The sequence below is a fragment of the Conger conger genome, chromosome 1, assembly GCF_963514075.1.
Source record: "Conger conger chromosome 1, fConCon1.1, whole genome shotgun sequence".
NCBI classification, from domain to species: domain Eukaryota; kingdom Metazoa; phylum Chordata; class Actinopteri; order Anguilliformes; family Congridae; genus Conger; species Conger conger.
In genome coordinates this window covers 1099535-1126760 of record NC_083760.1, presented here as the reverse complement: position 1 = coordinate 1126760, position 27226 = coordinate 1099535, and the positions used below count along the sequence as shown (strand labels likewise).

Below are 27226 nucleotides of genomic sequence, written 5' to 3'. Positions count from 1 at the left end.
CAGCTCAGTTCAAAAAACAAAACCAAAAATATAAAATAAAAAAAATTCACAGCCTTTTAACTTTTTTTTTTTTTTTTTCTCTATATTTCTAGCAACAAACTTCTGACAGAAAAGGCACAGTCAACTACACTGTAAGGAATACTGGACAAAACAAATTGGGAATTATTGTTTTTCAGTACTGATTTTGGTCATTTACAAATATATCTATAATCATTATACATGTATATTCCAATAGATACGAAGCTCAAGAGCAAGATAAATAGGACAGACCGATGGACAGTAATAAAGCATCTTATTCCAATTCTATATATATATATATATTGCAAGAGAGAGAAAACAAACATATCAGTAAACAATAGTGTTGGAAATCGTATAAAAACGGAACCATAGAAAACCCGGCTAACGGGAGCGGCTCTGTGGTGCGGAGCCGAGGGGGCGGAGCCTGTTTAAGCGCTTCCGGTTTTGCCGTCTTTGTTTTTCCGCGAGCCGCTATTGGCTCTGCCGTCGGCCCCACCCCCGGCATGCTCCGAGCCCCGCCTCCTGCCCCGCCCCCCGGGGGGGCCCTCCCTATCAGACGGCTGTCTAGTCCTGTGTGTGGGCGGAGCCTGCTGGCTGGGGGCGGGCCTGGAGCTGCCGGTGGTCATGGCGACCGGAGTGACGGGCGGGTCAGAGCTGCCGTATTGCTTAATGCCCGTAACGGGGGGGTCCTCCACTGTTCCCTGTTTCTTTTTGGGGGGGGCGCGGTACCTTCCCACGCCGAGTCCTGATTGGCTGGTTCCCGCTTCCTCCTCACCCAATACCCTGTAGTCCTGTTGATAGCCCCGCCCACTGGGCCCCGGAGCCACGCCCCCTCCCTGCTCCAGCGGGCGGGACAGGCCCCCGGTCCAGAGGGTGGTGCTGGGGGTGGGGGTGGCGCTGTGGGCGGGTTTGGGGAGGGGCCAGGGGGGCACCATCTGGATGCCCCCGATGGGGATCATGACGTAGGCGGAGCGGGAGGAGGGGGGGCGGGAGTGCAGGGGGAGGTGGCTGAGCAGCTGGTCTTCCCGGCGGGACGGGGGGGAGGGGGAGAGCCGCAGGGCGGGGGGGGAGGGGGCCCCCCTCTGGCAGGAAGCTGCTCCTCTCCTGTGGAGGGGGGGGGGGGGCGGAGGTTAGCTCTGAACATCACACGCAACACTGTCACCATGCCGACGGCCAAGCTGCACACAACAGCCAATTCACTTTTCTCTTTCTGAAAGAGAACTACAGTCTGAAAGCATGATTTAACGCTGGAAAGGCCGGGGATTCTCACTACCGAAAACCGCCAAACCTCTAGTCCAGCGTTGCAGCACTGATTTGTAGAAAGAAATACAAAGTGCAATTTCTTTTGCCAATTAATTTCACACCCCTTTCCTAAGCCCCAGTTATTACATGCGTCTCTCTTCCACAGCAAAAGCAGATCATTTATCGTTTGTATGATAAATATCCCTATATCTGTGAAACAGGGTGTTCAGGTATCCATACCTGTGAAACAGGGTACTCAGGTATCTATACCTGTGAAACAGGGTGGTCAGATAGACTGAAAGTTTCAGTGGATGAAGCTAAAAAGCTGTATTATATAGATATAGAATAGAGCTGTATGATCACGCTGGCGCTGGTGCGGGTGTGGTTGTGGGTGTGGTTGTGGTTGCGGGTGTGGTTGTGGTTGCGGTTGTGGTTGAGGGTGTGGTTGCGGGTGTGGTTGTGGTTGTGGGTGTGGTTGTGGTTGCGGGTGTGGGTGCGGTTGTGGTTGTAGTTGCAGTTGCGGGTGTGGTTGTGGTTGTGGGTGTGGTTGTGGGTGTGGGTGTGGTTGTGGTTGTGGTTGCAGTTGCGGGTGTGGTTGTGGGTGTGGTTGTGGTTGCGGGTGTGGGTGCGGTTGTGGTGCCCACCTGCTGCTCCTCAGGAGGGGCGGTGCTGAGGGAAGGTGCTGGCGGCGGGACGGGGGGGCCTCGAGCCCTGGGCAGGGCTCCGGGGGGGATGGGGTAGCAGGCGGGGGACAGCGGTCTGAGGGGGGACAGACCTCTTTCGGGAGACGGGGAGAGGTGGCGGGTCGGGGAGGAGAGCTCCAGCCTGGGGGTCAGGCATCGGAGAGGAGAGCCCTCCCGCCCTGGAGACAGGCCCCGCCCAGGAGACAAGCCCCGCCCAGGAGACAGGCCCCGCCCAGGGGAGGGCTGGCGTAGCGGCGACCCCTCGCTGTGCGGGGAGAAGCGTCGGGGCGAGGCCTCCCATCGCTGCCGGGAGAACAGCGCCCTCTTGCTGCTGGGGGAGGCAGTGCGGCCGCTAGGCCAGAGCCTGGGCGACGGGTAGTCCTGCACCCCGGACCCCGGCTCCCTCTCCTGGGGCGCGGGCAGGCGGGGTTCCGGGGTACTGGAGAGACGTGTGTCAGGGGAGGTGTCGTGGGATGAAGGCTCTTCTTCCTCCTCCTCTTCCTCGTTGTCGTCGTCGTCTTCAGAATCGTCGACGTCTGAGAACTGGTGCTCCTCCTGGTCCTCCGACCCGCCCAAGCGCTCCTCATCGCCACCTGCAGGGGAAACAAAGCACTGCAGTGTGAGGTCACTGTGCAATACACTACACATACACACACACCTGCCAGCAAACACATACACACTCACACACACACTCACCCCGGACAAGCACATACACACATACACACAAACCGACATGCACACACTCACTCACACATCCAAACAAATTGTACTGACTAGTGGGGACAGGGGGCCCCCTGAAGCAGCAGACAGGTACCGGGTGGCCAGAAGGGCTGCGGCTTCAGCAGTCGCTGAAGCAAAAACCCGGGTATAGGAGGAGTTTGGGGAGGCTATGGAGAAGGACTTTCAGTTGGCCTCAAGGAAGTTCTGGCAAACCATCCAACGACTCAGAAAGGGAAAGCAGGGCTTGTCTCAGGCTGTTTTCAGCAGGGGAGGAGAACTGCTGACCCGGACTGGGGATGTTGTCGGGCGGTGGAAAGAGCACTTCGAGGAGCTCCTGAATCCGAACAACATGTCCTCTATGGAAGAGGCAGAGCCTGAAGACTCGGGGCAATCTGCACCTATATCCCTAGCGGAAGTTGCTGAGGTAGTCAAAAAGCTCCTCAGCGGCAAGTCGCCGGGTGTGGATGAGATTCGCCCTGAGATGCTGAAGGCTCTGGACATTGTTGGGCTGTCTTGGCTGACACGCCTCTTCAGTGTCGCGTGGAGGTCGGGGACAGTACCTGCAGAGTGGCAGACCGGGGTGGTGGTCCCCATTTTCAAGAAGGGGGACCGGAGGGTGTGCTCCAATTATCGGGGTATCACACTCCTCAGCCTCCCCAGGAAAGCTTACTCTAGGGTGCTGGAAAGGAGGCTCCGGCTGACGGTCAAACCTCGGATTCAGGAGGAGCAATGTGGCTTCCATCCTGGTCGTGGAACAGTGGACCAGCTCTTTACCTTGGCGGGGTTGCTGGCGGGTCATGGGAGTTTGCCCATCCAGTCCACATGTGCTTTGTGGACTTGGAGAAGGCTTTCGACCGTGTCCCCCGGGGGGGTACTGCGGGAGTATGGGGTACCGGAGGCGTTGTTACGAGCCATCCGGTCCCTGTATAACCAAAGTGAGAGCTGTGTCTGCATACTCGGCACAAAGTCAAGCACGTTTCCAGTGGGTGTTGGACTCCGCCAAGGTTGCCCCTTGTCACCGGTCCTGTTTGTGATATTCATGGACAGGATCTCAAGGCGCAGCCGAGGTGAGGAGAGTGTCCGGTTTGGTGACCTCAGAATTGCATCTCTGCTTTTTTCGGATGATGTGGTTCTGCTGGCTTCATCGGACCGTGACCTTCAGCACGCACTGGAGCGGTTTGCAGCCGAGTATGAAGCGGCCGGGATGAGAGTCAGCACCTCCAAGTCCGAGGCCATGGTTCTCTGCCGGAAAACGGTGGATTGCTCCCTCCGGGTTGGGAACGAGTCTTTGCCCCAAGTGAAGGAGTTCAAGTATCTCGGGGTCTTGTTCACGAGTGAGGGTAGAAGGGTCCGACAGGCGGATCGGTGCAGATTTACTGGTCGATCTACGTCCCAACCCTCACCTATCGTCACAAGCTTTGGGTAGCGACCGATAGAACGAGATCGCGTATACAAGCAGCCGAAATGAGCTTCCTACGTAGGGTGGCCGGGCTCAGCATTAGAGATAGGGTGAGGAGCTTGGACATCCGGAGGGAGCTCGGAGTAGAGCTGCTGCTCCTTCACATCGAAAGGAGCCAATTGAGGTGGTTCGGGCATCTGATCAGGATGCCTCTCGGACGCCTCCCTTTGGAGGTTTTCCGGGCTCGTCCAACTGGGCGGAGACCCCGAGGGAGACCCAGAACCCGCTGGAGAGATTATATATCTCTCCTGGCCTGGGAACGCCTCGGAATCCCCCAGGAGGAGCTGGAATGCCTTGCTGGGGAGAGGGACACCTGAAATACCCAGCTTAGCTTACTGCCACCGCGACCCGACTCTGGATAAGCGGCTGATAATGGATGGATGGATGGATAGTGGGGACAGTTCAAACATATCAAGACAAACTGCAGTTTGCACAGATGCCTGATCTATGACCATCCAATCAACAACAAAGTCTGTTCTATATCATCACAATGTTTGCCACAGATAAGCAAAAGCAATGTAGATGCAATGTGAATCCTACTTGCAATTTCACTATTGTCCATCAGGGCAAATATCAACTTTTACATTCTGACATGAAGCCGATTGTGTCAACTCTTTGTCAAAAATTGGGAAAAATGTAAATACAAAATTTCAAGATTTTGACCCTGGGAGTGTTTTTAGCATTCTTTATCAATGTAGCAGCAGTGAAAACATGGTTTTTATCCCCATAAGGAATTTTGTCCCCACAACATTGCTGGGCAGTCTAAACGTTCCCGCTTTTAACACACACACACACACACACACACACACACACACACACACCTAAAACAAATGTGCACACACACATCTTCAACACACACAAACCTACAGGAAACTAACACACAAACACACACACAAACCTACAGGAAACACACACACACACACACAGTGCTGAAGGGGGTTAATTGCTGAGTGTCGTGAGTAGAGTTTACCTTCCCCATTCAGGCACAGTGTAAAAATAGCCTCTGAGTGCACAGCCAAGGCCTTAATTATGCAGAGTCCAGAGCTCACTATATTTACCGTCGTCTCCTGAATGGAGCCGCTTTCAATGGGCCGGCCTTCTGCCTGGCACAGTGTGGGAGGAGGGGGGGGGAGCGGGGGGGTTCTGCGTTATATTTACCGCGGCACAGGGCCTCCGTGTTCCTCTACAGCACCCCAACGCGCCATTCTGTTCTTTCCCACAATGCACTGCAGGACCACACGCCGCTAACCCAGAGCCTCTTTTCCCTTCCGATACTTCACTCCTTCACTTTCTCTCTATCTCTTTCACTCCTTCACTTTCTCTCTATCTCTTTCACTCCTTCACTTTCTCTCTATCTCTTTCACTCCTTCACTTTCTCTCTATCTCTTTCACTCCTTCACTTTCTCTTTCTCTTTCACTATCTTTTTCTCTTTCACTCCTTCACTCTTTCTCTTTCACTCCTTCACTTTCTCTCTTTCTCTTTCACTTTGTCTCTTTCTCTTTCACTCTATCTTTCCCTCTTTCACACTTTCCCTCTGTCCATTTCCCTGTTCCTGCTGACAGAAGACCTCGGGATGTTGCGTAATCTCCCTCTCCTCTCCCCCTCTGCTGGGCTGGAGCCTCCAGCGTGTAAAAGTTTTCAGAGGTACAAAAAAAACTGTGTCCGTGTGGGCAGAGAAACAGCCAGGAATTCAGACACCACTGTCAGACGTACAGACACACACACGACTGACGACATACAGACATCAATAACTGACAAGAAGAAAATAAGTCTCTAATGTAGGGGACTGAATTTAACTGTCGAAAAAAATGTAAGAACTGAGAATGTGTCTATACTGGAAGCTCAGTACAGAGTGGGCGTGGGTCTGTAGTCGAAGGTTAGTAGTCAGTAGTAAGTTCTGGAAGGTCAGTAGTCTGTGCTAGAAGGTCAGTACTGTGAGAATGTGTCTGTAGTGGAAGTTCAGTACTGTGAGAATGTGTCTGTAGTGGAGGGTCAGTAGCCCCACCTCCCTCCTCAGGCTCCTGCTGGTCCAGGGAAGGTGGTTCCTGGCTCTTCTTGCCGTGGGCCTTAGACTTCATGTGTTTAGTGAGGTTCCCTGAGGAGCAGAGCGGAGATACAGACCAGCTCACCATACCCATCCCTCTCCCAACATCACCCCATCATCCCTCTCCCAACATCACCCCATCCATCCTTCACCAACATCACCCCATCATCCCTCTCCCAACATCACCCCATCCATCCTTCACCAACATCACCCCATCCATCCTTCACCAACATCACCCCATCATCCCTCTCCCAACATCACCCCATCCATCCTTCACCAACATCACCCCATCATCCCTCTCCCAACATCACCCCATCCATCCTTCACCAACATCACCCCATCCATCCCTCTCCCAACATCACCCCATCATCCTTCACCAACATCACCCCATCAACCCTCTCCCAACATCACCCCATCCATCCTTCACCAACATCACCCCATCAACCCTCTCCCAACATCACCCCATCCATCCTTCACCAACATCACCCCATCCATCCTTCACCAACATCACCCCATCATCCCTCCATACAGACGTTTAGCAGCTGCTAAATAAAATGTATAGTAATGTATACAGGCAGTCCCTCACCTTTGGTCTTGAAGGCGAAGCTGCAGTGCTTGCAGACGTAGGGCCGCACGTCGGTGTGTGTGCGGATGTGCTTCTTCAGCATGCTGGGCTTCTTACAGCGGATCCCACACTCCTCACACACGTACTTCCCCCGGCCCCGCCCACGCACGTACACATACTCCTCATTCGACTTAAACCTGCGGACACACACACACACACACTGCTGATTAGACTTAAACCTGCGGACACACACACACACACTGCTCATTAGAGTTAAACCTGCGGACACACACACACACACACTGCTCATTAGACTTAAACCTGTGGACAAACACACACACACACACACACACACACACTGCTCATTAGACTTAAACCTGTGGACAAACAGATACACACACACACACACACACACTGCTCATTCGACTTAAACCTGCACACACACATACACACACACACACTCACAGACACACACACGAACACAAAGACACACACACTCACGCACAAACACACACACACACTCACGCACAAACACACACACACAGACACACACACACACACACACATACTCACACACAGACACACACACACACACACACACTCCTCATTGGACGTAAACCTGCAGCAGGGTGTGTCACATGGACTGAAGGCCAGCTTAGTGTTCTGTAGGATCGTTTCCACCGGCTGCCATGACACCTAACGGCCGGTGGGCCATGGTCCCTACTACAGGTCCTCACCATCATCGCTGCGCCCCATCGCTGACACATCAGTTACATCGAACTTTGACCCCATCGCTGGTTTAGTTGTCACGACAACCATATTATAGAACGTTTCCCATCTGTGATAATCCTCAGCGAGGAGTTGTCCACTAGCCGTGTCTTTAGGTGGCGATGACTCCACTTGCCCGTGTGAGTGGAGTTCATGCAGCTTAAGAGCAACGCTTCTACAGTCTTACAGTTTTCAAAATGGAAGTCCGGCGATAATAGAATGTTGGTGACAGTGCTTTTCATTACATTACATTATATTAATGGCATTAATGGCATTTGGCAGACGCTCTTATCCAGAGCGACGTACAGTTGATTAGACTAAGCAGGAGACAATCCTCCCCTGGAGCAATGCAGGGTTAAGGGGCCTTGCTCAAGGGTCCAACGGCTGTGCGGATCTTACTGTGGCTACTCCGGGATTAGAACCACCGACCTTGCGGGTCCCAGTTATGTAACTTAACCACTGCACTACAGGCAGCCCCAGTGTTGGCCAATCGTACATCGCCAAACCGTAAGCTGGCCTTTAGGGGGGAGGGACACATACACACATGAGCTCATTCATACTCACATATGAGCTCATTTCACTTACACCTGCGGGGGGGGGGGGGGGGGGGGCTGAGAATCGATTTCCACACGAGGAAGATGAGGGCAAAAGCTGCGGGATGGAGGGAGACAGATGGAAAAGTGGAAATGTGGGGGAGGACAACAGAGAGCAGGACAGAAGGTGAGAGGGTGGGAGAGAGAGAGAGGGAGGGAGGGAGAGTGGGAGAGAGGGAGGGTGAGAGAGGGAGGGAGGGAGGGCATGGGGAGAGAGAGAGGGAGGGTGGGAGAGTGGGAGAGAGGGAGGGTGAGAGAGAGAGGGAGAGAGGGAGGGAGGGAGGGAGAGTGGGAGAGAGAGAGAGGGAGAGTGGGAGAGAGAGGGTTGCGAGAGAGTGAAACTGATTATAAAGACCTATTATAGTTCATCGCCAATTGTATGTGTTATTGTCTAAATGTATAGTTTAAAAAAAAAATATGTATATTTTTTTATAGTAGTTCAGCACCGCCGCCCCACAGCAAGGAGGTCCTCGCGGTTTGACTCCCCGTCGGCCGGGGCCTCACTGTGCGGAGTTTGCATGTTCTCCTCGTGTCTGCGTGGGTTTCCTCCGGGTACTCCGGTTTCCTCCCACAGTCCAAAGACATGCACGTTAGGCTGATTTGAGAGTCTAAATTGCCCATAGGTATGAGTGTGTGAGTGAATGGTGTGTGTGCCCTGCGATGGACTGGCGACCTGTCCAGGGTGTATTCCTGCCTTTCGCCCAATGCATGCTGGGATAGGCTCCAGCCCCCCTGCGACCCTGCTCAGGATAAGCGGGTTAAGAGAATGGATGAATGAGAGAAAGAGTGTGGGGGGGGGGGGGGGGGGGCACACAAAACAAGAAGGAGAAATAACCATTGCCAGGTGAAAGCTGTCAGCAACACATTGCCTTCCCTCAATTCAGGAAAGTAAGAGCAGCAGTGTGGAGCAGTGGTCAGAGCAGCAGTGTGGAGCAGCAGTGTGGAGCAGTGTTCAGAGCAGCAGTGTGGAGCAGTGGCCAGAGCAGCAGTGTGGAGCAGTGGTCAGAGCAGCAGTGTGGAGCAGTGGCCAGAGCAGCAGTGTGGAGCAGTGGTCAGAGCAGCAGTGTGGAGCAGTGGCCATGGCTGTATCTGGGGGTTGCAGGTTTTAGTCCAATGTAAAGCACGGGTTGTTCTGTATACTGTGCTGATGCAGGTATACCCCACCTGCAAAGAGAAGCTCACTCACTCACTCACTCACTCACTCACTCACTCACTCACTCACTCACTCACACACACTCACACACACACACACACACACACACACTCACACACACCCACACACACACACACACACACACACACACACACACACACACACACACACTCACACACACACCTCCATGCACAGAGCAGGCTCTACCCGACACTGCCACACAGGAACCCCACCCAAACAGGGGCGTGCCCCCCTCCCTCCCAAATGCTGCTCTCCTCTCTCCAGACAGGGGGGCCTTTATCCTGCCCCCCTCCTCTGGGCCCCCACCCTCACTCTAAACATGGCTGCTGGTCAGAGCCTCTGTGTGCTGCTTCAGGGACTCCAGCCAACAGCAGCATCAGGAGGAGGAGGAGAGACCAGCCTACAGCTACTACAGAACTAAATACACACACACACACTCACACACGCAAACATACACACACACACACACACACACAAACATACACACTCACACATACCCTCACACAGCCACAAATACACACGCATACATACACACACTCACATATAAACACAAATAAGCACACATACATACACACACTCTCACATCTACATACACAGACACACACTGTGGACTGCTGATGCCCATTATTAATAATGGTTATTTTTATTTCATCACACCAATTTGGGGCTGTAATCTCATAAAGTCACAGAGTGTTGACTTTCCATAAAGGTTATGTTTTGGGAACAAAAAATATCTAAAAAGATGCTGTCTATAGACACAATAACAAACGTCTTTTTTAAAACAGTGTTTTGATTGAGAATAACCCGCGTCAGTGAGCGTGTTTACCGTGTTCGCGAGGAAGCCCCATCACAGCAATTTGGCAACCGACACATTCCACACGCTGCCGCTCCAAACCCCAACCAATCAAACCATCCGGTCTCTGAGCAGGGAGCCAATCAGCACCCTGCAGGAACATGCCGCGAAGCAGCTGACGGTTTCATTCGGGTCTTCGGCCAAAATAGCGAATTCGCTTAAAGGTCCAACATTGTGGGAAACGTAATTTCCCTCGCTACGTGGATCGTAAAGGAGTTGAAGGTGTTATACTGTGAAAGTATTGAAACGCACAAATAAATCCCCAAATAAATGTGGATTTAAACGAGTCGTTTGGAATTCCGTGAAGTTGACATCATAAAGATGCGCTCGTTTGCTCCAGCGCGGGCCCACCTTGCAGCCGGGACAAATCCAAGCGCGAGGCACAGACAGCGTTCAGCCTGTTGGAGCTAGCCAGCCAATCAGCACAGAGGTTCATTGATATCAATGAGCCTTAAAGGCACAGTCACTAAAACAGCCTGTTCTTGGTAAAGCTCATGAGAGGCGCTGGAGAATGGACACGTAAAACTGGATAGAGATAGTTTTTGGCATTTAAAACCACACAACCACATTTTAAAGGGATATCAGGACCTAAATTAAAACATTGGAAAGCACACAACACGGGACCTTTAAAAATCAGGCTCTGAATGTTTCAGTGCAGCCGATCACGCGCGGTCTGGCTCTGAAATATCGCCGTGAGTCACCGCTGAGTCACCGCTGAGTCACCGCTGAGTCACCGCTGAGTCAGCGCCCCGCACACACTGTCTCCACGGACACCGCACACGGACACCGCACACGCACACGGACACCGCACACGCACACGGACACCGCACACGCACACGGAAACCGCACACAGAACACGCACACGGCACACGGAACACGGACACTGCCACTCGTGACCGCAAAGTCTGCTTTTCGCCCGTCTGTCTGTCTGTCTGTCTGTCTGTCTGTCTATCTGTCTGTCTGTCTGTCTGTCTGTCTGTCTATCTGTCTGTCTGTCTGTCTGTCTGTCTGTCTGTCGGACCGGCGCGGTTCAGCGAGGCTGAAGTGGCACCAGAACGCAGCCTCGCTTCCACGAACACTGAACCACGGCGGTCCAAAAGGTTTTCCAGGTTGTTTATTTCCCATTTTTATATATGTGAACGCGACCTGAAGTGATCCAGTGCCATTAAAAGATTACATTGTCAGGCTCAAGTCCGGCAATTGACAGCCTGTCGCCTAGTGGCTGAAGTACATGAATGGGGCAAGGAAGGTTGGCGGTTCAAGCCCCGGTGTAGCCGCAACAAAATCTGCACAGCTGTTGGGCCCTTGAGCAAGGCCCTTAACCTCGCATTGCTCCAGGGGGGACTGTCTGCTGCATAGTCTAATCAACAGTAAGTCACTTTGGATAAAAGCGTCAGCTAAATAACCAGCTCGGGTGATACGCCGTGTTTTCCAGCTCTCCCCGCAGCGTCATTACAGAACTAAACCCTGCAGCGTCATTACAGAACTGAACCCCATACCGTCATTACAGAACTAAACCCCACACCGTCATTACAGAACTAAACCCCACACCGTCATTACAGAACTAAACCCCGCACCGTCATTACAGAACTAAACCCCGCACCGTCATTACAGAAACTAAACCCCGCAGCGTCATTACAGAACTAAACCCCGCAGCGTCATTACAGAACTAAACCCCGCAGCGTCATTACAGAACTGAACCCCACACCGTCATTACATAACTGAACCCCGCAGCGTCATTACAGAACTAAACCCCGCAGCGTCATTACAGAACTAAACCCCACACCGTCATTACAGAACTAAACCCCGCACCGTCATTACAGAACTAAACCCCGCACCGTCATTACAGAAACTAAACCCCGCAGCGTCATTACAGAACTAAACCCCGCAGCGTCATTACAGAACTAAACCCCGCAGCGTCATTACAGAACTGAACCCCACACCGTCATTACATAACTGAACCCCGCAGCGTCATTACAGAACTGAACCCCACACCGTCATTACATAACTGAACCCTGCACCGTCATTACAGAACTAAACCCCGCAGCGTCCTGGCTTTCACACGCTGTCATAACATATCCAACACACAGCACCACTGTAACCGATTCACCGTGCGGATGTGCTGTAACGAGTTTTGCTGAAGTTTCTCTTTTGTAACGAAACGTCAGGCCTGTCTCTCCGGCTCCCAGCTGAGGCAGTGTGAAAATTTATGTTCCAGAACATTCACCGATCGTCTGAGTTCTGAGGGAGATCTGGGATATTTCCCCTGTGGATGCCGTGCTCTGTGTGTGTGTGTGTGTGTGAGTATATGCCTTGCTCAAGTGCACTGAATAATCCTCAACAAATAAATATATTTATGGTAGTCACATATAATGTTAGTAGGGAGGACGTGTGTACGTGTGTGTGAGAGTGTGTGTGTGAGTGTGTGTGAGAGTGTGTGTGTGCATGAGTGTGAGTGTGAGTGTGTGTGACTGTGAGTGTGTGTGTGTGTGAGAGAGAGTGTGGGTGTGTGTGAGTGTGGGTGTGTGTGAGTGTGTGTGGGTGTGTGTGGGTGTGTGTATACAGGGTGTGATTAAATGGGACATACTGTAATTAGGGTGACAGCAGGGGGGAGCTGACAGAACGCTTCTCTCTCTCTCTCTCTCTCCCTCTCTCTACCTTTCTGCCGACAGCCTGTCTCTGCCCCGCATCACACCATCACACAGCACTGCAGAGAGAGAGAGGGAGGGCGAGGAAGGGAGGGAGGGAGGGAGAGAGAGAGGCAGGGAGGGAGAGGAAGGGAGGGAGAAAGGGAGGGAGAGAGGATGGCAAGCAGAAGAGAAAGAGAAAGGTAGAAGGACAAAGTTAAATAGTTATGGAGGTGTTGGAGACAGAGGAAAAGGAGGACAGAAGACAGGGAACGAGGGAGACAGAAGAGAGAGAGAGAGAGAGAGAGAGAGAGAGAGAAAGCAAGATGCAAAGCCAGCCGTGTGATAAACTTGTCTAATTACCCACAACCACCTCCTTTACCCACAACCCACCACTCGGGGCATCTGAATCTCACACGCTTTATCAATCTTCCTCTCTCCCAATCCCTCTCTCCCTCTCTCTCTCTCTCCCCCCACCAATAAGATCTTTACCAGCCCCCTCCATCATTACAGAAATATCCTCCCCCCATTTTCCACTAAACCCCCCCCCGACAGGTGCTTTCCGTCACACAGGGGCGTCTCCCCGGGGCGGGAGCCCCTGCAGACTGACCCCCCCCACCCCCCCTCTCCACAGGCCACCAAAACACTTCCTGCTCCCACCTCACTCTCGAAGATTCACAATAAACTCTTTATAATTAGAAGATTTATAATTATCTCCCCAAACTCCCCCAACCAGGCTTGCACAAAAGAAAATAAATAAAAATATCCCCTCGCTCTCTCCCCGTGATAATCTCTCTGTAGAACCAACACATCTGACCACAGTGAACCCGCCAACAACAAAAAAAACTAAAAAACAACCAAAAAACACAAAAAAAGGACAAAACTAAAAACCAGGGGAAAAAAGGTGCACACAAAATGGCTGCACACTAAAACCCACAGAGAAGACGGAGGAAAACCGCAACATGCCCACTGTGTCCTTAAAATAGATACACAAATACATTACAATTATACACATACACTCACTGAGCACTTTATTAGGAACATTTTAACTTTATACCTTAACTTTTAACACCTATTTATTCATGTAAGTCTACAAAATAAGTCTAATAAATACCTAATAAAGTGCTCACCGAGTGTACAAGAGCATATACGTATATACACACAGATATATATACACATATATATATATATATTTAATTATCTATATTTCACCATCTTGTTAATGTAAGCTAAAGGAAGCAGAGGCATGCAGATCTTGTGGCTGTGATGTTATTGATGGTGTACTACTCAAGATAAGACCGTATCAGGCACAGTGAGATAATATCTTCTGATCCGGTCAGATAGGAGGACGGAACAGAGCATGGAGGCAGAACTGAGTATGTTTGATAACTCAACATAATACTGCCGTCACTCAGCTCCAGAGAAGCTTCCAGAAGTGGAGAACAGCAGTGTTTCCCTCAGGAACACAAGTGCGATATCAGCACAGAGGGCCCATTTTAATCAAAGAGTGTTAATTAAACAAACTAAAAATGATTGTTTGAAAGATAAATAAATGGCTGTGTTTCATTGAATATGACGAGGTCACCCGAGAAGTACAAATATGGGTGTTCCCAGAGAAGTGTGTCCACTAAGCAAACAAATGCAGTGGTAATAAAGTTAATAAAGTAAACACGGAACCAATGACTGAGTGGTTTGTGTGGCTGGGGGGACGGCTTGGCATGGCACACCGATGCTTCCCTCTGTCTCCAGCCAGGAGTAGATACAATGGATGATGTTGCGATGCCGTTCAGTCGTGCTAGCTTAGCATTTTACCACATCTTACACTTTGTGGCACAGGTCCTAACTCAGATAAAATTAGATGCTGCATCGCGTGGTCCTCTTCTGTAGCAAAAGTTTTTCAGCGCCAAAAGTGTAATGTCATATCAAAACCACTTTATAAAACCACTGGATAAATAGGTCATGATTCACCATACATTTAGACAGACAAGTTGTTTTCCATTAATAAAGAAGAAAAAATGGGGACATAAGATCTATCATCCTTGGTATCAGGGTTTAAATTGACTTCAATTCATTTTTTTGGCTGGTTGGCTGAGCACCCCTTTGTAGCAAAACTACCCACAATCCACAGCGCAGCCTTTTGCAATGAATGGAGGCTAATTGCGGCTACCATTCATTTCTGTGAACGGTGTGGCTAATGCTAGCACGTGACCAGGCCCTGCTAAAACAGTGTGCTCCTGCCCAGATTAATGCTGCCCTGCTGCTGTGTACAGGGCCTTATCAGCAGGGTTATTTTAGCCCAGTGCTGAAGAGCCGCAGGTAGAGATATTCTCCTACACACACACACACACGCATGCACACGCATGCACACATGCACGCATGCACGCACACATGCACGCACACACATACACACACACACGCACACACACGCACACACACACGCACGCATGCACACATGCACGCACACACACACGCACGCACACGCATGCACACACACGCGCACACAAATGCACACACAAACACACCAGAAAGCTCAACACACTGAATGTTACACACCAGCAGTGGAACATTGGGACCCTATCTCTGTCCTCTTTCTCTCTCCCCCTCTCCGACTCCCTCCCTCCTCCCTCTCCCCCTCCTCTCCCCTCTCTTCCTCCCTCTCCCCTCTCTTCCTCCCTCCCTCTCTCTCCCTCTCTCCACTCCCTCCCTCCCTCTCCCCTCTCTTCTCCCTCCCTCTCTCCTTCTCTTCCTCCCTCCCTCTCCCCTCCCCTCCCTCTCCCCTCTCTTCCTCCCTCCCTCTCTCCACTCCCTCCCTCCCTCTCCCCTCTCTCCCTCTCTCCACTCCCTCCCTCCCTCTCCCTCTCTCCCTCTCTCCACTCCCTCCCTCCTCTCTTCCTCCCTCCCTCTCTCTCCCTCTCTCTCCCCTCTCCACTCCCTCCCTCCCTCTCCCCCTCCCTCTCCCCTCTCTTCCTCCCTCCCTCTCTCTCTCCCTCCCTCCCTCTCTCCTTCTCTCTCTCCCTCCCTCTCTCTCTTACCCTCCCTCTCCCCCTCCCTCTCCCCTCTCTTCCTCCCTCCCTCCCTCTCTCTCTCCCTCCCTCTCCCTCTCTCTCTCCCCCTCTCCACTCCCTCCCTCCCTCTCCCCTCTCTTCCTCCCCTCTCTCTCTCTCCCTCCCACTCCCCTCCCTCTCCCCTCTCTTCCTCCTCCCTCCATCCCTCCCTCTCTTCCTCCCTCCCTCCATCCCTCCTTCTCTCTCTCCCTCCCTCTCCCCTCTCTTCCTCCCTCCCTCCCTCCCTCTCCCCCTCCCTCTCCCCTCTCTTCCTCCCTCCCTCCATCCCTCCCTCTCTTCCTCCCTCCCTCCATCCCTCCCTCTCTTCCTCCCTCCCTCCCTCCATCCCTCCTTCTCTCTCTCCCTCCCTCTCTCTCTTACCCTCCCTCCCTCTCTCTCTTACCCTCTCTCTCTCTCCCTCCCTCTCTCCCTCCCTCTCTTACCCTCCCTCTCTCTCTTACCCTCCCTCCCTCCCTCCCTCTCTCTCTTACCCTCCCTCTCTCCCTCCCTCCCTCTCCCTCCCTCCCTCCCTCCCTCTCTTACCCTCCCTCTCTCCCTCCCTCCCTCCCTCTCTCCCTCCCTCTCCCTCCCTCTCTTACCCTCCCTCTCTCTCTCCCTCCCTCCCTCTCTCTCTCTCTCCCTCTCCCCTCCCTCCCTCCCTCCCTCTCTTACCCTCCCTCTCTCCCTCCCTCCCTCCCTCTCTCCCTCCCTCTCCCTCCCTCTCTTACCCTCCCTCTCTCTCTCTCTCCCTCTCTCCCTCTCTCTCTCCCTCCTTCCCTCTCTCTCTCCACTCCTTCCCTCCCTCTCTCTCCCTCCCTCTCTTACCCTCCCTCTCTCTCTCTCTCCCTCTCTCTCTCCCTCTCTCCCTCCCTCCCTCTCTCTCTCCACTCCTTCCCTCCCTCTCTCTCTCTCCCTCCCTCCCTCTCTCCCTCCCTCTCTCTCTCTCCCTCCCTCCCTCCCTCTCTCCCTCCCTCCCTCTCTTACCCTCCCTCCCTCCCTCCCTCCCTCTCTTACCCTCCCTCGAAGATGCGGACGCGGGATGGATCGCTGTGTTTGGAGGTTGAGGGCGCCTCTTCCTCCCTCTTCCCCGGCTCCTCCTCTTCCTCCTGCTCAAGGGGCGGAGCCTCCTTCACTTTGACAGGAGCGCTGGGCGTGGCCGAACGTACCTACACTCCAGACAGACAGGAGGATGCACCAATCACATCACGGCTGCCATACACACGCAAGAACAACTAGAGATGTGCATTTCCCACAGGCCTCACACGGGTGGATTAGCCGTCGCTAACGCGGCAGACTTTTCTCCTCGAAGAACCTTAAATATCTTGGAAATGATTGGGAATATGGAAAAGCTGTGTACAAGCACAGCATTCAGGACCGATTCTTCTTTGGTGTCAATATCTTGAAAACTGTGGGTAGACAAAATATCTGTCGGAATAATAACACGAGGCTTCAATTTTCGAACAACAGTAGTGCCACTTGTTCCGCTGAGAATGAAGCGGTGTTTAACACAGCCACAGCAGCGAGCGTCAATCGGACTCGATGAGCGGAAAAGCATTTCCAGTCTCTGTTGAAAGTGTGACATGGTATAGCCCAGGCTGTCACACGCCCAGAGACACATGATGGCACCACATTCTTAAGTATAACTTTATCTCTTTAAAATCCACGGGAGATTGACACCTGGACTTAGTAAAAATAGCCACACCCACAATCATTTATTGACGTGTGGCGGCCATGATGTCATGATGTTCAGAAAAGTTTGAAGTGGCGGAAAATCAAAATGGCTGCTGTCGTTGTTCTTTGAGGCAAAGTCTGGCTGAAGGAGCTGCAGCTAATGAAGCATGCTATATGACCATTAACCACAACGACACACTCGTTGAAAATATGCTAGAGTGCCCCCTAATGGATGTCTCATTCCAAATTTTACACAGGAGTACCAAGTCTGGAGGTCAAAATACCCACCAAGTTTCACAATGATCGGCCGGTGATAAGCCTGTCAAATGGCTCCTGATATTTGATATTTTCTTTATTGGATTCCCTGGTAGAGCACTTCATAGAATCAATGACTGTACTCGTCCTGTACAAATGATTGAGGTTCACACACAGACTCTTTCTAGGCCAGTTTGGTGAATGAATAAATAAATAAAAAACAAAAACAAGCTGTTTATGATAAGAGTAATAATAAGTACCTCAGACATGCGGGGCTTGCGGGAGCCGGCCGGGGCCAGCCTGCTGGCGGTGGGGTGGGGGGTGTTGGCCATGGTGTAGGTCTCGGAGGTGTGCTTCTGCTTGGACTGCAGCAGGGACAGCGCCGCCCTGGTGGACAGGCCTGGCAGGTTGGGGTTGTGGACGCTCACGGACCAGGAGGCGTAGACGGAGGCCTGGGGGTCCTGCTGGGGTGAGGGGTTGGGCTTGACGTAGTTCAGGTAGCACCAGCTGACGTTGGTGGTGGTGTTGAGGGATGGGTAGGCGGGGCTCTTCGTCCTTTGGCCTTCGTCCTCCTCCTCTTTGAATTTGACCTTGAGGAGCTCTGGCACTGGCTCCTTCCTCTCCACCACATCTTCCTCCTCTTCCTCCTTTGCATCCCACGTCGGCGACTCCACCTCTTGAGGCATGGCGACGGTCTCCGTGGCAACCTCACCCTTCTCCTTCACCGCGGCGCTCCCCTCATCGCCTCTGTCATCTTCCTCCTCTTCCTCCTCTTCCTCCTTCACGCGTTTCTGCTGCCGCTGGGACTCCGTGCTGAGCTCCAGGCTCCCCGCCGGGGAGAGCACGCGCTTGCTCCCGCCCGCGCCCAGCCCCGCCCCGGCCCCGCCCTCCAGCGCCAGGCTGACGGACAGGCAGCTCTGGAAGTCGGGCGTGGGCACCTTCAGGTACGGGCTCCTGGGCGGCTTCTCGCCGCAGTCCACCCGGCTCCGGATCACCCAGGATGCAGTGCAGCAGACGGGCGCGGTGAGGGCGGGGCTGGGGGCCAGCAGCTGGGAGAGGGTGGTGTACAGGGCCCTGGCGTAGCTGGGCATGTGGGCCTGCAGACGGACCGGCACCACCAGGGAGACCACGGGGGACAGCTTGTCCAGACAGGGAGAGATGACGGGCACGGGGTGGTGCAGGGGGGGGACGGGCATGGGGGGGCTCTGGGACGTTGAGGGTTTGGACTCCTGCCTGGCGGAGTCGGGGGGCACCTGCAGGGCCAGGCCGCTGGGCAGGGGCAGGTAGAGGGCCTGAGCTGCCCCCGAGGGGTACCCCAGGGGCAGGAGCGGGGGGAAGGGCGGCAGTGGGAGCCCCAGGCGCTCGGCCAGGCGCAGCTGGGCGGGGTGCAGGGGGGGGAAGGCCCGGGGGGCGGAGTACTGCCCCCGGGGGAACCCCTCGTAGCCCGCCGGGGGCAGCTGCGGGGACGCTCCGGAAGGTTCCGGGCTGAGTCTGGAGGAGGAGCCGGGGTCGGGCGGGAGCAGGCCGGCCGGGTGGGGGGGGGCGGGGTTCGGGGGGGGCTCGTCCGGCTCGGCCTCCCCCAGCGTGGCGTGCTTCACCAGCAGGCACTTGCGGCGCTCCTTCCAGGCGGCGGCGGAGCGCTGGGGCGACAGGCAGCCGTAGTCGAAGCTCTTGCTCCGCGCCTCGGCGACCTGGGCGGGCGGCTGGGCGGGGGCCTGCTCCGAGGCCGAGCGCCGCATCTCGCGCAGCGGGTGGGGCCCGGGCGGCACCGTCAGCATGTGGGCCGGGGCCGGGGCCGGGGCGGGGGCCGGCTGCATCTCCGCGTCCGCCTCGAAGGACGCGGAGCGGCTGGAGCTCTCCTGGCTCGGGCTGCGGGGCAGCGACTCGAAGCTGGACTCCCCCGACGACCGCGACTCCGCCAGGCGCAGGCGCTTCTTCTTCGGAGGGAGCTTCTCCGCCGGGAGCTGCGCCAGGGACTGACTGCGCTGCGGCCACTGGAACTCCTCCACCTTTACACAACACCACCTCCACCGTTAAACACACCTCCTCCACCGTTAAACACACCTCCTCCACCGTTAAACACACATCCTCCACCTTTACACAACACCACCTCCACCGTTAAACACACCTCCTCCACCGTTAAACACACCTCCTCCACCGTTAAACACACATCCTCCACCTTTACACAACACCACCTCCACCGTTAAACACACCTCCTCCACCTTTACACAACACCACCTCCACCGTTAAACACACCTCTTCCACCTTTACACAACACCTCCTCCACCTTTACACAACACCACCTCCACCGTTAAACACACCTCTTCCACCTTTACACAACACCACCTCCACCGTTAAACACACCTCCTCCACCTTTACACAAAACCACCTCCACCGTTAAACACACCTCCTCCACCGTTAAACACACCTCCTCCACCGTTAAACACACCTCCTCCACCTTTACACAACACCACCTCCACCGTTAAACACACCTCCTCCACCTTTACACAACACCACCTCCACCGTTAAACACACCTCCTCCACCTTTACACAACACCACCTCCACCGTTAAACACACCTCCTCCACCTTTACACAACACCACCTCCACCGTTAAACACACCTCTTCCACCTTTACACAACACCACCTCCACCGTTAAACACACCTCCTCCACCTTTACACAACACCACCTCCACCGTTAAACACACCTCCTCCACCGTTAAACACACCTCCTCCACCGTTAAACACACCTCCTCCACCTTTACACAACACCACCTCCACCGTTAAACACACCTCCTCCACCTTTACACAACACCACCTCCACCGTTAAACACACCTCTTCCACCTTTACACAACACCACCTCCACCGTTAAACACACCTCCTCCACCGTTAAACACACCTCCTCCACCGTTAAACACACCTCCTCCACCTTTACACAACACCACCTCCACCGTTAAACACACCTCCTCCACCGTTAAACTCACCTCCTCCACCTTTACACACAGCAACACCACTCTCACTCTCTCACTCTCTCAGTCTCACTCTCTCACTCTCTCACTCTCTCACTCACTCAGTCCCTCACTCTCTCAGTCTCTCAGTCTCTCACTCACTCAGTCCCTCACTCTCTCACTCTCTCAGTCCCTCAGTCTCTCACTCACTCAGTCCCTCACTCTCTCACTCTCTCAGTCTCACTCTCTCACTCTCTCACTCTCTCACTCACCTTCTCTGGCTCCTTGGCTGTGGCTGAGGATGTGGTTGCCGGGGGCGATGCCAGCACCATGTCAGCGTCCGGCTCCTCGGTCACCAGGATCTCGGGCACCTGGATGTTGTGCTGGCGCACGAGGCGGGAGAAGGGGTGTGGCTTTGGCGGGTGGGGCTGGGGGGCGGGGGGCTGCAGGGGGGCGGGGGGCAGCAGGGGGGTCGGTGGCGGTTTTGGCGGCTGGACGTCCTCCCTGGGCAGCAGTGACGAGGTCGGCGTGGCAACAGGCTCCTCCTGCTCCTTGTCCTGGCTCTCCATGGAGACCACGCTGTCCTGCTTCTCGAAGGAGCTGGTGTGCTGGATGACCGAGATCTCCTTCCAGGTGCTCTTGCGCTCCTGCTGGGGGACGAGGTCGCGCTCCAGGGGGGGCCCCCCGGGGCCCGGGCTGGGGGGGTCCTCCTCCAGACTCTCCTCTTTCCGCCGCTTGCGCACGGCCATCGCCATGGCGCGGAACTTATAGTGCATCATCTGCGGGCGGTCGTGCGGGGCGCTGGGGGCCGGGGGCCCCGGGGCCGGCCGGGCGGAGCAGAAGCAGCGGCGGTGCGTCTCCAGGCTCTCCGGCTTCTTGTAGCGGCTCCCGCACGCCTCGCACTCGTGGCCCCGGGGCCCGCGCCGGGGGGGCGCCTGCGCTGGCGGGGGGCGGCCATCGGGGGGCGCTGTGGCGGCGGACACGGAGGAGCAGGAGGAGGAGGAGGAGGGGCCGGCCTCCTCCGGGATGAACTCGGCCTCGATGGCGGGCTGGCGGCGCAGCGTGCGCTGGTGGGGCCCGGTGCGCAGCTCGGCCGCCGCCGCCTGCTGCTCGTCAAACGACTGGCTGAGTCGGATGTTCCTGTGGGAGGAGGAGGAGGAGGAGGAGGTCCCGGCAGATGAAGGCATGGACTGGCTCCTCAGCAGGGGGGCGACGGGGTCCAGCTTGGGGTAGGAGCCTGGGAACCCTCCCATACTCAAGGGGGCTCCGCTAGGACCCGGCGGCTCGCCCTTCTTGGGGTCGAAGGACGCGTAGGGCTCCTTGAGGCCGGAGAACTTGGGCGACTCCACGCTGCTTCGGCGGGAGAGCGAGGAGCGGCGTGGCTTGACGCTGTCGATCTCGCTGGTGTCCACCACCGCCTCGTTGATGGTGATGAGCTTGGTGATGTGCTCGATCACCTGCGTCTTGGGCACGGAGAACGGGACGCCGGCCTTGTCGGGGGCGCCCAGGCCGCCGGGGGCCCGGGGGGGGCGCTGCTGCTGGCCCAGGCGCCCGTACTTCCCCAGGATGATCTCGGCGTAGGTCTTGGCACTGGCGTTGGGCGGGCTGACCTGGGACAGCTCGGCGCTCCCGGAGCGGGAGAAGTAGCCGGACTCCGTGCTGCCCTTGCTGCTCCCGGGCCCGAGCGAGGAGGAGGGCGAGGGCGTGGTGCCGTCGTCGGGGGAGACCGCGGGGAGGCGCTTCCTCTCGCTCAGCCGCATGGCCAGACGCTGCTTCACCGCGTGGGAGTCCTCCGGCTGCTCCCCGCCCCGGCCCTTCTGCTGCTCCCCGCCCCGGCCCTTCTGCGGCTCGGGCGCGCCCGAGGAGGCGGAGGTGGCAGGAGGCGCGTGCTGGCCCGTCTCCTCCTCGGAGTCGGTGCTCTCGCCCTCGGTGGGCTCCTCTGGCTCCCCCTGGTGGCCGGAGGAGGCCAGGCCGGCCTTGATGCGGTGGGCGTGGGACTTGCGGTGCTTGTACAGGTTGCTCTTGGTCTTGAAGGAGAAGCCGCAGGGGGAGCAGGGGTAGGGCCTCTCGCCCGTGTGCGAGCGGATGTGCTTCTGCAGCACGCTGGGCTTGGCGCACGGCCGCCCGCAGTACGAGCACACGTACTTCCCCGGCTTCGGGGGCTTGCGCTCCCGTCGAGAGGCGGTGGCGGGGGCCGGAGGGGGCTGGGGTCCGGCCCCACCCTCCGGGGGCTCCTGGCCGGGCTGGGGGAGGGGCAGGCGGAGGGCGGGCGGGGGCGGTGGGGAGGAGGACGAGGGAGGGCCGCCCCCTGAGGGACCGGGCGTCTCCATGGGCTGCCACGCCCCCGCCCCAGGCTCCGCCCCCGGGGAGGCCGGCCGCAGGAGCCGCTTCGGGTGGCGGGGGCGGCGGGAAGGGGGCGGGGCCTCCGGGGATTGGCCCGAGGGCTCGGCCGGAGGAGGCGGGTCTCCCCCGCCAGGCCCCTCCCTTCCAGCCGATTGGCTGCGCTGGGCCTCCATCGAGGGAGGGGGAGGCGGCTTCCTCATGGGAATACTTCTGCCCAGGTCAGCCACGTAGCCCCTCCCCCCGACAGTGACGTCATCGGGAGGGGGGGGTGGGATCTGAGAAGTTGCTGAGGTGTTATCAGTCTGAGGAGTAGATCTCAAAGGAACTATTTCTAATAAATTTTTATTATGTTTGTAATGGTTCTGGTCAAAACACCATTGTGGTGGGACTGATCGTTAAAAGTGGTCCAGCATTGGCCCCTCCCATCTTGGCTGTCACTCAGACAGCTCCCCGGATGGCTGTTCGGCTGGGGAGATGCTCTGGCTCCGCCCTTCCTCACGCCCACTTCTTGTATGATGGCTGTCTCTGGTACTCAGCTATCAGGCTCTGAGGACACACAGGAGAAAGACAAACCACCATCCCCCCATCATCATCATCATCATCATCATCACCAGATCACCAGAAGAAAGGCTGCTTTTCTATATTAATGGTACAGCCTGCTAACATTCACACACACACACACACACACACACACACACACACACACACACATTTAGACCCATAGAGTAATTCTGGATAACACGACAAGACGATTATAGCAATTACATGTTCACTTTTTTAAGGAGTGTATGCAAGTGCTTTAATCAAACATCCAGTATTAATACCAACTAAAATACATATTTTGCATATTCCTCCACTTCACTAAAATACAGGGAGAGATGGCAGGGCTCAGTACCCCCTGCTGGTTGAGTTCTGCAAGCTTCTGTAAAGTGTTAATGAGTTCATTATGCCAAGAGAGTCCATCTGCACAGAACCAGGTGACAACAGATGCTTTTAATTCTGGATGTTCTTCGTCGGTGGTTAGAGACATGGCTGAGACAGGGAGCCCAGGAACAGCTCACTAGCATGGAGGACTCAAAGCCTGGGCCACAGCATTACTATAAATGCTGTCGGGGTGGCCTGTAGCATAGTGGTTAAGGTAAATGACTGGGACAGGAAAGGTAGGGGGTTCCAGTGTAGCCACAATAAGATCCGCACAGCCGTTGGGCCCTTGAGCAAGGCCCTTAACCCTGCACTGCTCCAGGGGAGGATTGTCTCCTGCTTAGTCTAATCAACTGTACGTCGCTCTGGATAAGAGCGTCTGCCAAATGCCAATAATGTAATGTAATGTAATGTAAAAATGACTGGGACAGGAAAGGTAGGGGGTTCCAGTGTAGCCACAATAAGATCTGCACAGCCGTTGGGCCCTTGAGCAAGGCCCTTAACCCTGCATTGCTCCAGGGGAGGATTGTCTCCTGGATAAGAGCGTCTGCCAAATGCCAATGATGTAATGTAGTGTAATGTAATGTAAATGTAAATAAATACACTAACCCCTTACACGGGAGTAAAATTCCCATGGATTATTTACAATGTTTCATTTTTGAAGATATATTGTCATCATCATCATCACCACCACCACCACCACCACCACCATCACCACCACCACCATCATCACCATCCTCATCACAAACACCACCATCATCATCACCATCACAAACACCACCATCATCATCACCATCACAAACACCACCATCATCATCACCATCACAAACACCACCATAATCACCATCACCACAATCATCCCCACTTTCATCATCAGCATACAGCAGGCGCATATTCAGCAGATATGCACATTTAATTGCTGACTAACTGACAAACAGCTTGCGCAATAGCCATCCACCCGTCTATGGCCGGCAGAACAACCTGCGCAGAGCGAGGGCTCAGAGGTGAAACAGGGCTTGACTCACATTGGCCGATCACTCTCAGTGTGATGTGTATTAAAAGGCTGAAGACCCATGGCAGCCTCTTTCATTAAGACTCCATTTCCCATCAGCTCCGGCTGCGTAACCGTGACACCCTGCCGGTCAGGTGCAGGTCACATGTCCTAAAGTAAGCACCCAGGTACAAGGTCTTCATCAGCTCTCAAAGGGCTCCTTCTGCCCAACCAGCAGCAGAGCGTCTGACCCCACACACACAGAACAGCTGCTGGTGTCCTCACTCTACCAGTCTCTCTCTCTCTCTCCCTCTCTCTCTCTCTTTCTCCCACTCTCCCTTTCTCTCCCCGAGTGACGATTGGAAGGTTGGTGAAAAAAACAAACCTTTCATCGATATCACTGCTTCCACTCAAAACTGTTCAATAAACACAAATCTGCTTACAGTCAATACCGTTCGATTAAACCAAACTTTTTTTTACTGATATGACCGCTTATAATCAAAGCTGTTTCATAAAAATCTGTGCTGATATCTCTGCTTACGGTTTGTGCTGTTCGATAAAACAAATCTCCACTTCTTTGCCAAAAAAGAGGAGGGCTAGTCTACCGCCAGGAAACAAACCAAACAAACCACTGCAGTTTTCCGGGGGAATATCGATCCGGCCAAGGTCTTCACGGATGGATTTTTAACACTGGGCTGGATTCCTGCTTCTGTAAATCCACAGACGAGAGGGAAGCAGAGCCAGTAGGGATACGAGCGTCGTTCCTGACTCTTTGCGCTCCGTGAACATCCCGGGAACGCCGTGACAGTCCGGCCGGTTGGAGGGGGGGAGGGTAATTTGTCCAGATAAGCAGCAGGAGATCTACAGCCAGACTTGGGAAGCTAAGGGATTGAGGGGCCGGTTCAGTCGGGTGCAGATACAGACGCGGGGTGAAGGATAAATCTCTCCCTTTCTATTATCCAGTCCATCCACCCATCCATTTCTCCCTCTCTAACCTGGGTTCCTCGAGGTGCGGGGGAGAGGCCTGGAAGGTTGCCAGCGGCAACGCTTTCCTGCCTGTTTCATATGTCCCTGTCTAACGTCGCCATGACAACGCCCGGCTTTTCTGTGAATACATTTTCGCAGAAAAGTAGACAATCCCTCCCAAACACCCTCTTTTTGGAAGTGCTGTGTGACTTTACCCAACATCTGAAGTGCTGTGTTACTGTACCCAACACCTGAAGTGCTGTGTTACTGTACCCACCACTCTGTACTGCTCTGTACCGCTCTGTACTGTACTACTCTGTACTACTCTGTACTACTCTGTACTGTACTGCTCTGTACTGCTCTGTACTGTACCGCTCTGTACTGTACTACTCTGTACTACTCTGTACTGCTCTGTACTGTACTGCTCTGTACTGCTCTGTACTGTACTACTCTGTACTACTCTGTACTACTCTGTACTGCTCTGTACTGTACCGCTCTGTACCGCTCTGTACCACTCTGTACTACTCTGTACTACTCTGTACTACTCTGTACTGCTCTGTACTGCTCTGTACTGCTCTGTACTGCACATTATTCTGAAAATATTTCAAGAACACATCAGTATAAGAGCAGTTTGCTGTTACTGGCAAGCACACATGCTTTACAACATGACAGTAACACAGTGATGTGTATCATAAAAAATAATACCTAATGAGATATGATATAATACAAACATAATACTGTAATATTGTATTAATAGCAAAGTAGAAATGCACAGAAAACAAAAGAACTAGAGACAAGTGGGTGACAGGGAGGGAAATGAACTGATTAAAGACAGGACAGGGAAAAGAAAAAGAGAGCTAGAACTAGGGAGAGGGAGAGAGATAGAAAGAGAGAAAGGCAGAGAGAGGAAGAGAAATAGAGCGAGAAAGGGAGAGAGAGAAAGCGAGAAAGGGAGAGAGAGGGAGAGAGAGAGAGAGCTGTAGAGAGAGAGAGATGGAGAGATAGTGAATGAGCTTAGTTGTAGCTCCCAATGGTAGTGTCATGCCTTTCGGTCTGAGAAACGCCCCCATGACCTCCCGGGGGGGAATGTTCTGTTTTGTTCTGACTGAAAGGTCCTCAGTGTGCTGCTGCTGTCAGTGTGTGCTGCTCTGTGTGCTGCTCTCAGTGTGTGCTGCTGCTGTCAGTGTGTGCTGCTCTGTGTGCTGCTCTCAGTGTGTGCTGCTCTTAGTGTGTGCTGCTGCTCTCAGTGTGCTGCTGTCAGTGTGTGCTGCTCTTAGTGTGTGCTGCTCTCAGTGTGTGCTGCTCTGTGTGCTGCTGTCAGTGTGTGCTGCTCTCAGTGT

The 27226-nt window shown here is 54.4% G+C and overlaps 1 protein-coding gene and 1 long non-coding RNA gene across 2 annotated transcripts in view; both read right to left on the bottom strand.

Annotated features, from left to right (window-relative positions):
- Nucleotides 1–446: 446 nt before the first annotated feature.
- On the bottom strand, nucleotides 447–22995 carry LOC133132680 (transcription factor HIVEP3). The gene is made up of 9 exons (XM_061248317.1): nucleotides 21202–22995; nucleotides 20938–21108; nucleotides 17978–19726; nucleotides 16806–16957; nucleotides 6754–6929; nucleotides 6129–6218; nucleotides 1905–2536; nucleotides 1015–1122; nucleotides 447–953 (listed from the first exon to the last, which is right to left on the bottom strand). The coding sequence occupies exons 1-9, from the start codon at nucleotides 22993–22995 to the stop codon at nucleotides 447–449; spliced, it is 5379 nt and encodes a 1792-aa protein (XP_061104301.1).
- A 136-nt stretch (nucleotides 22996–23131) lies between these two features.
- LOC133121371 (uncharacterized) overlaps nucleotides 23132–27226 on the bottom strand; it is a 37819-nt gene continuing 33724 nt past the window's right edge. The window contains exon 3 of the long non-coding RNA XR_009708000.1: nucleotides 23132–23554. This is a non-coding gene — a long non-coding RNA (uncharacterized LOC133121371). The remainder of the gene's footprint in view (nucleotides 23555–27226) is intronic.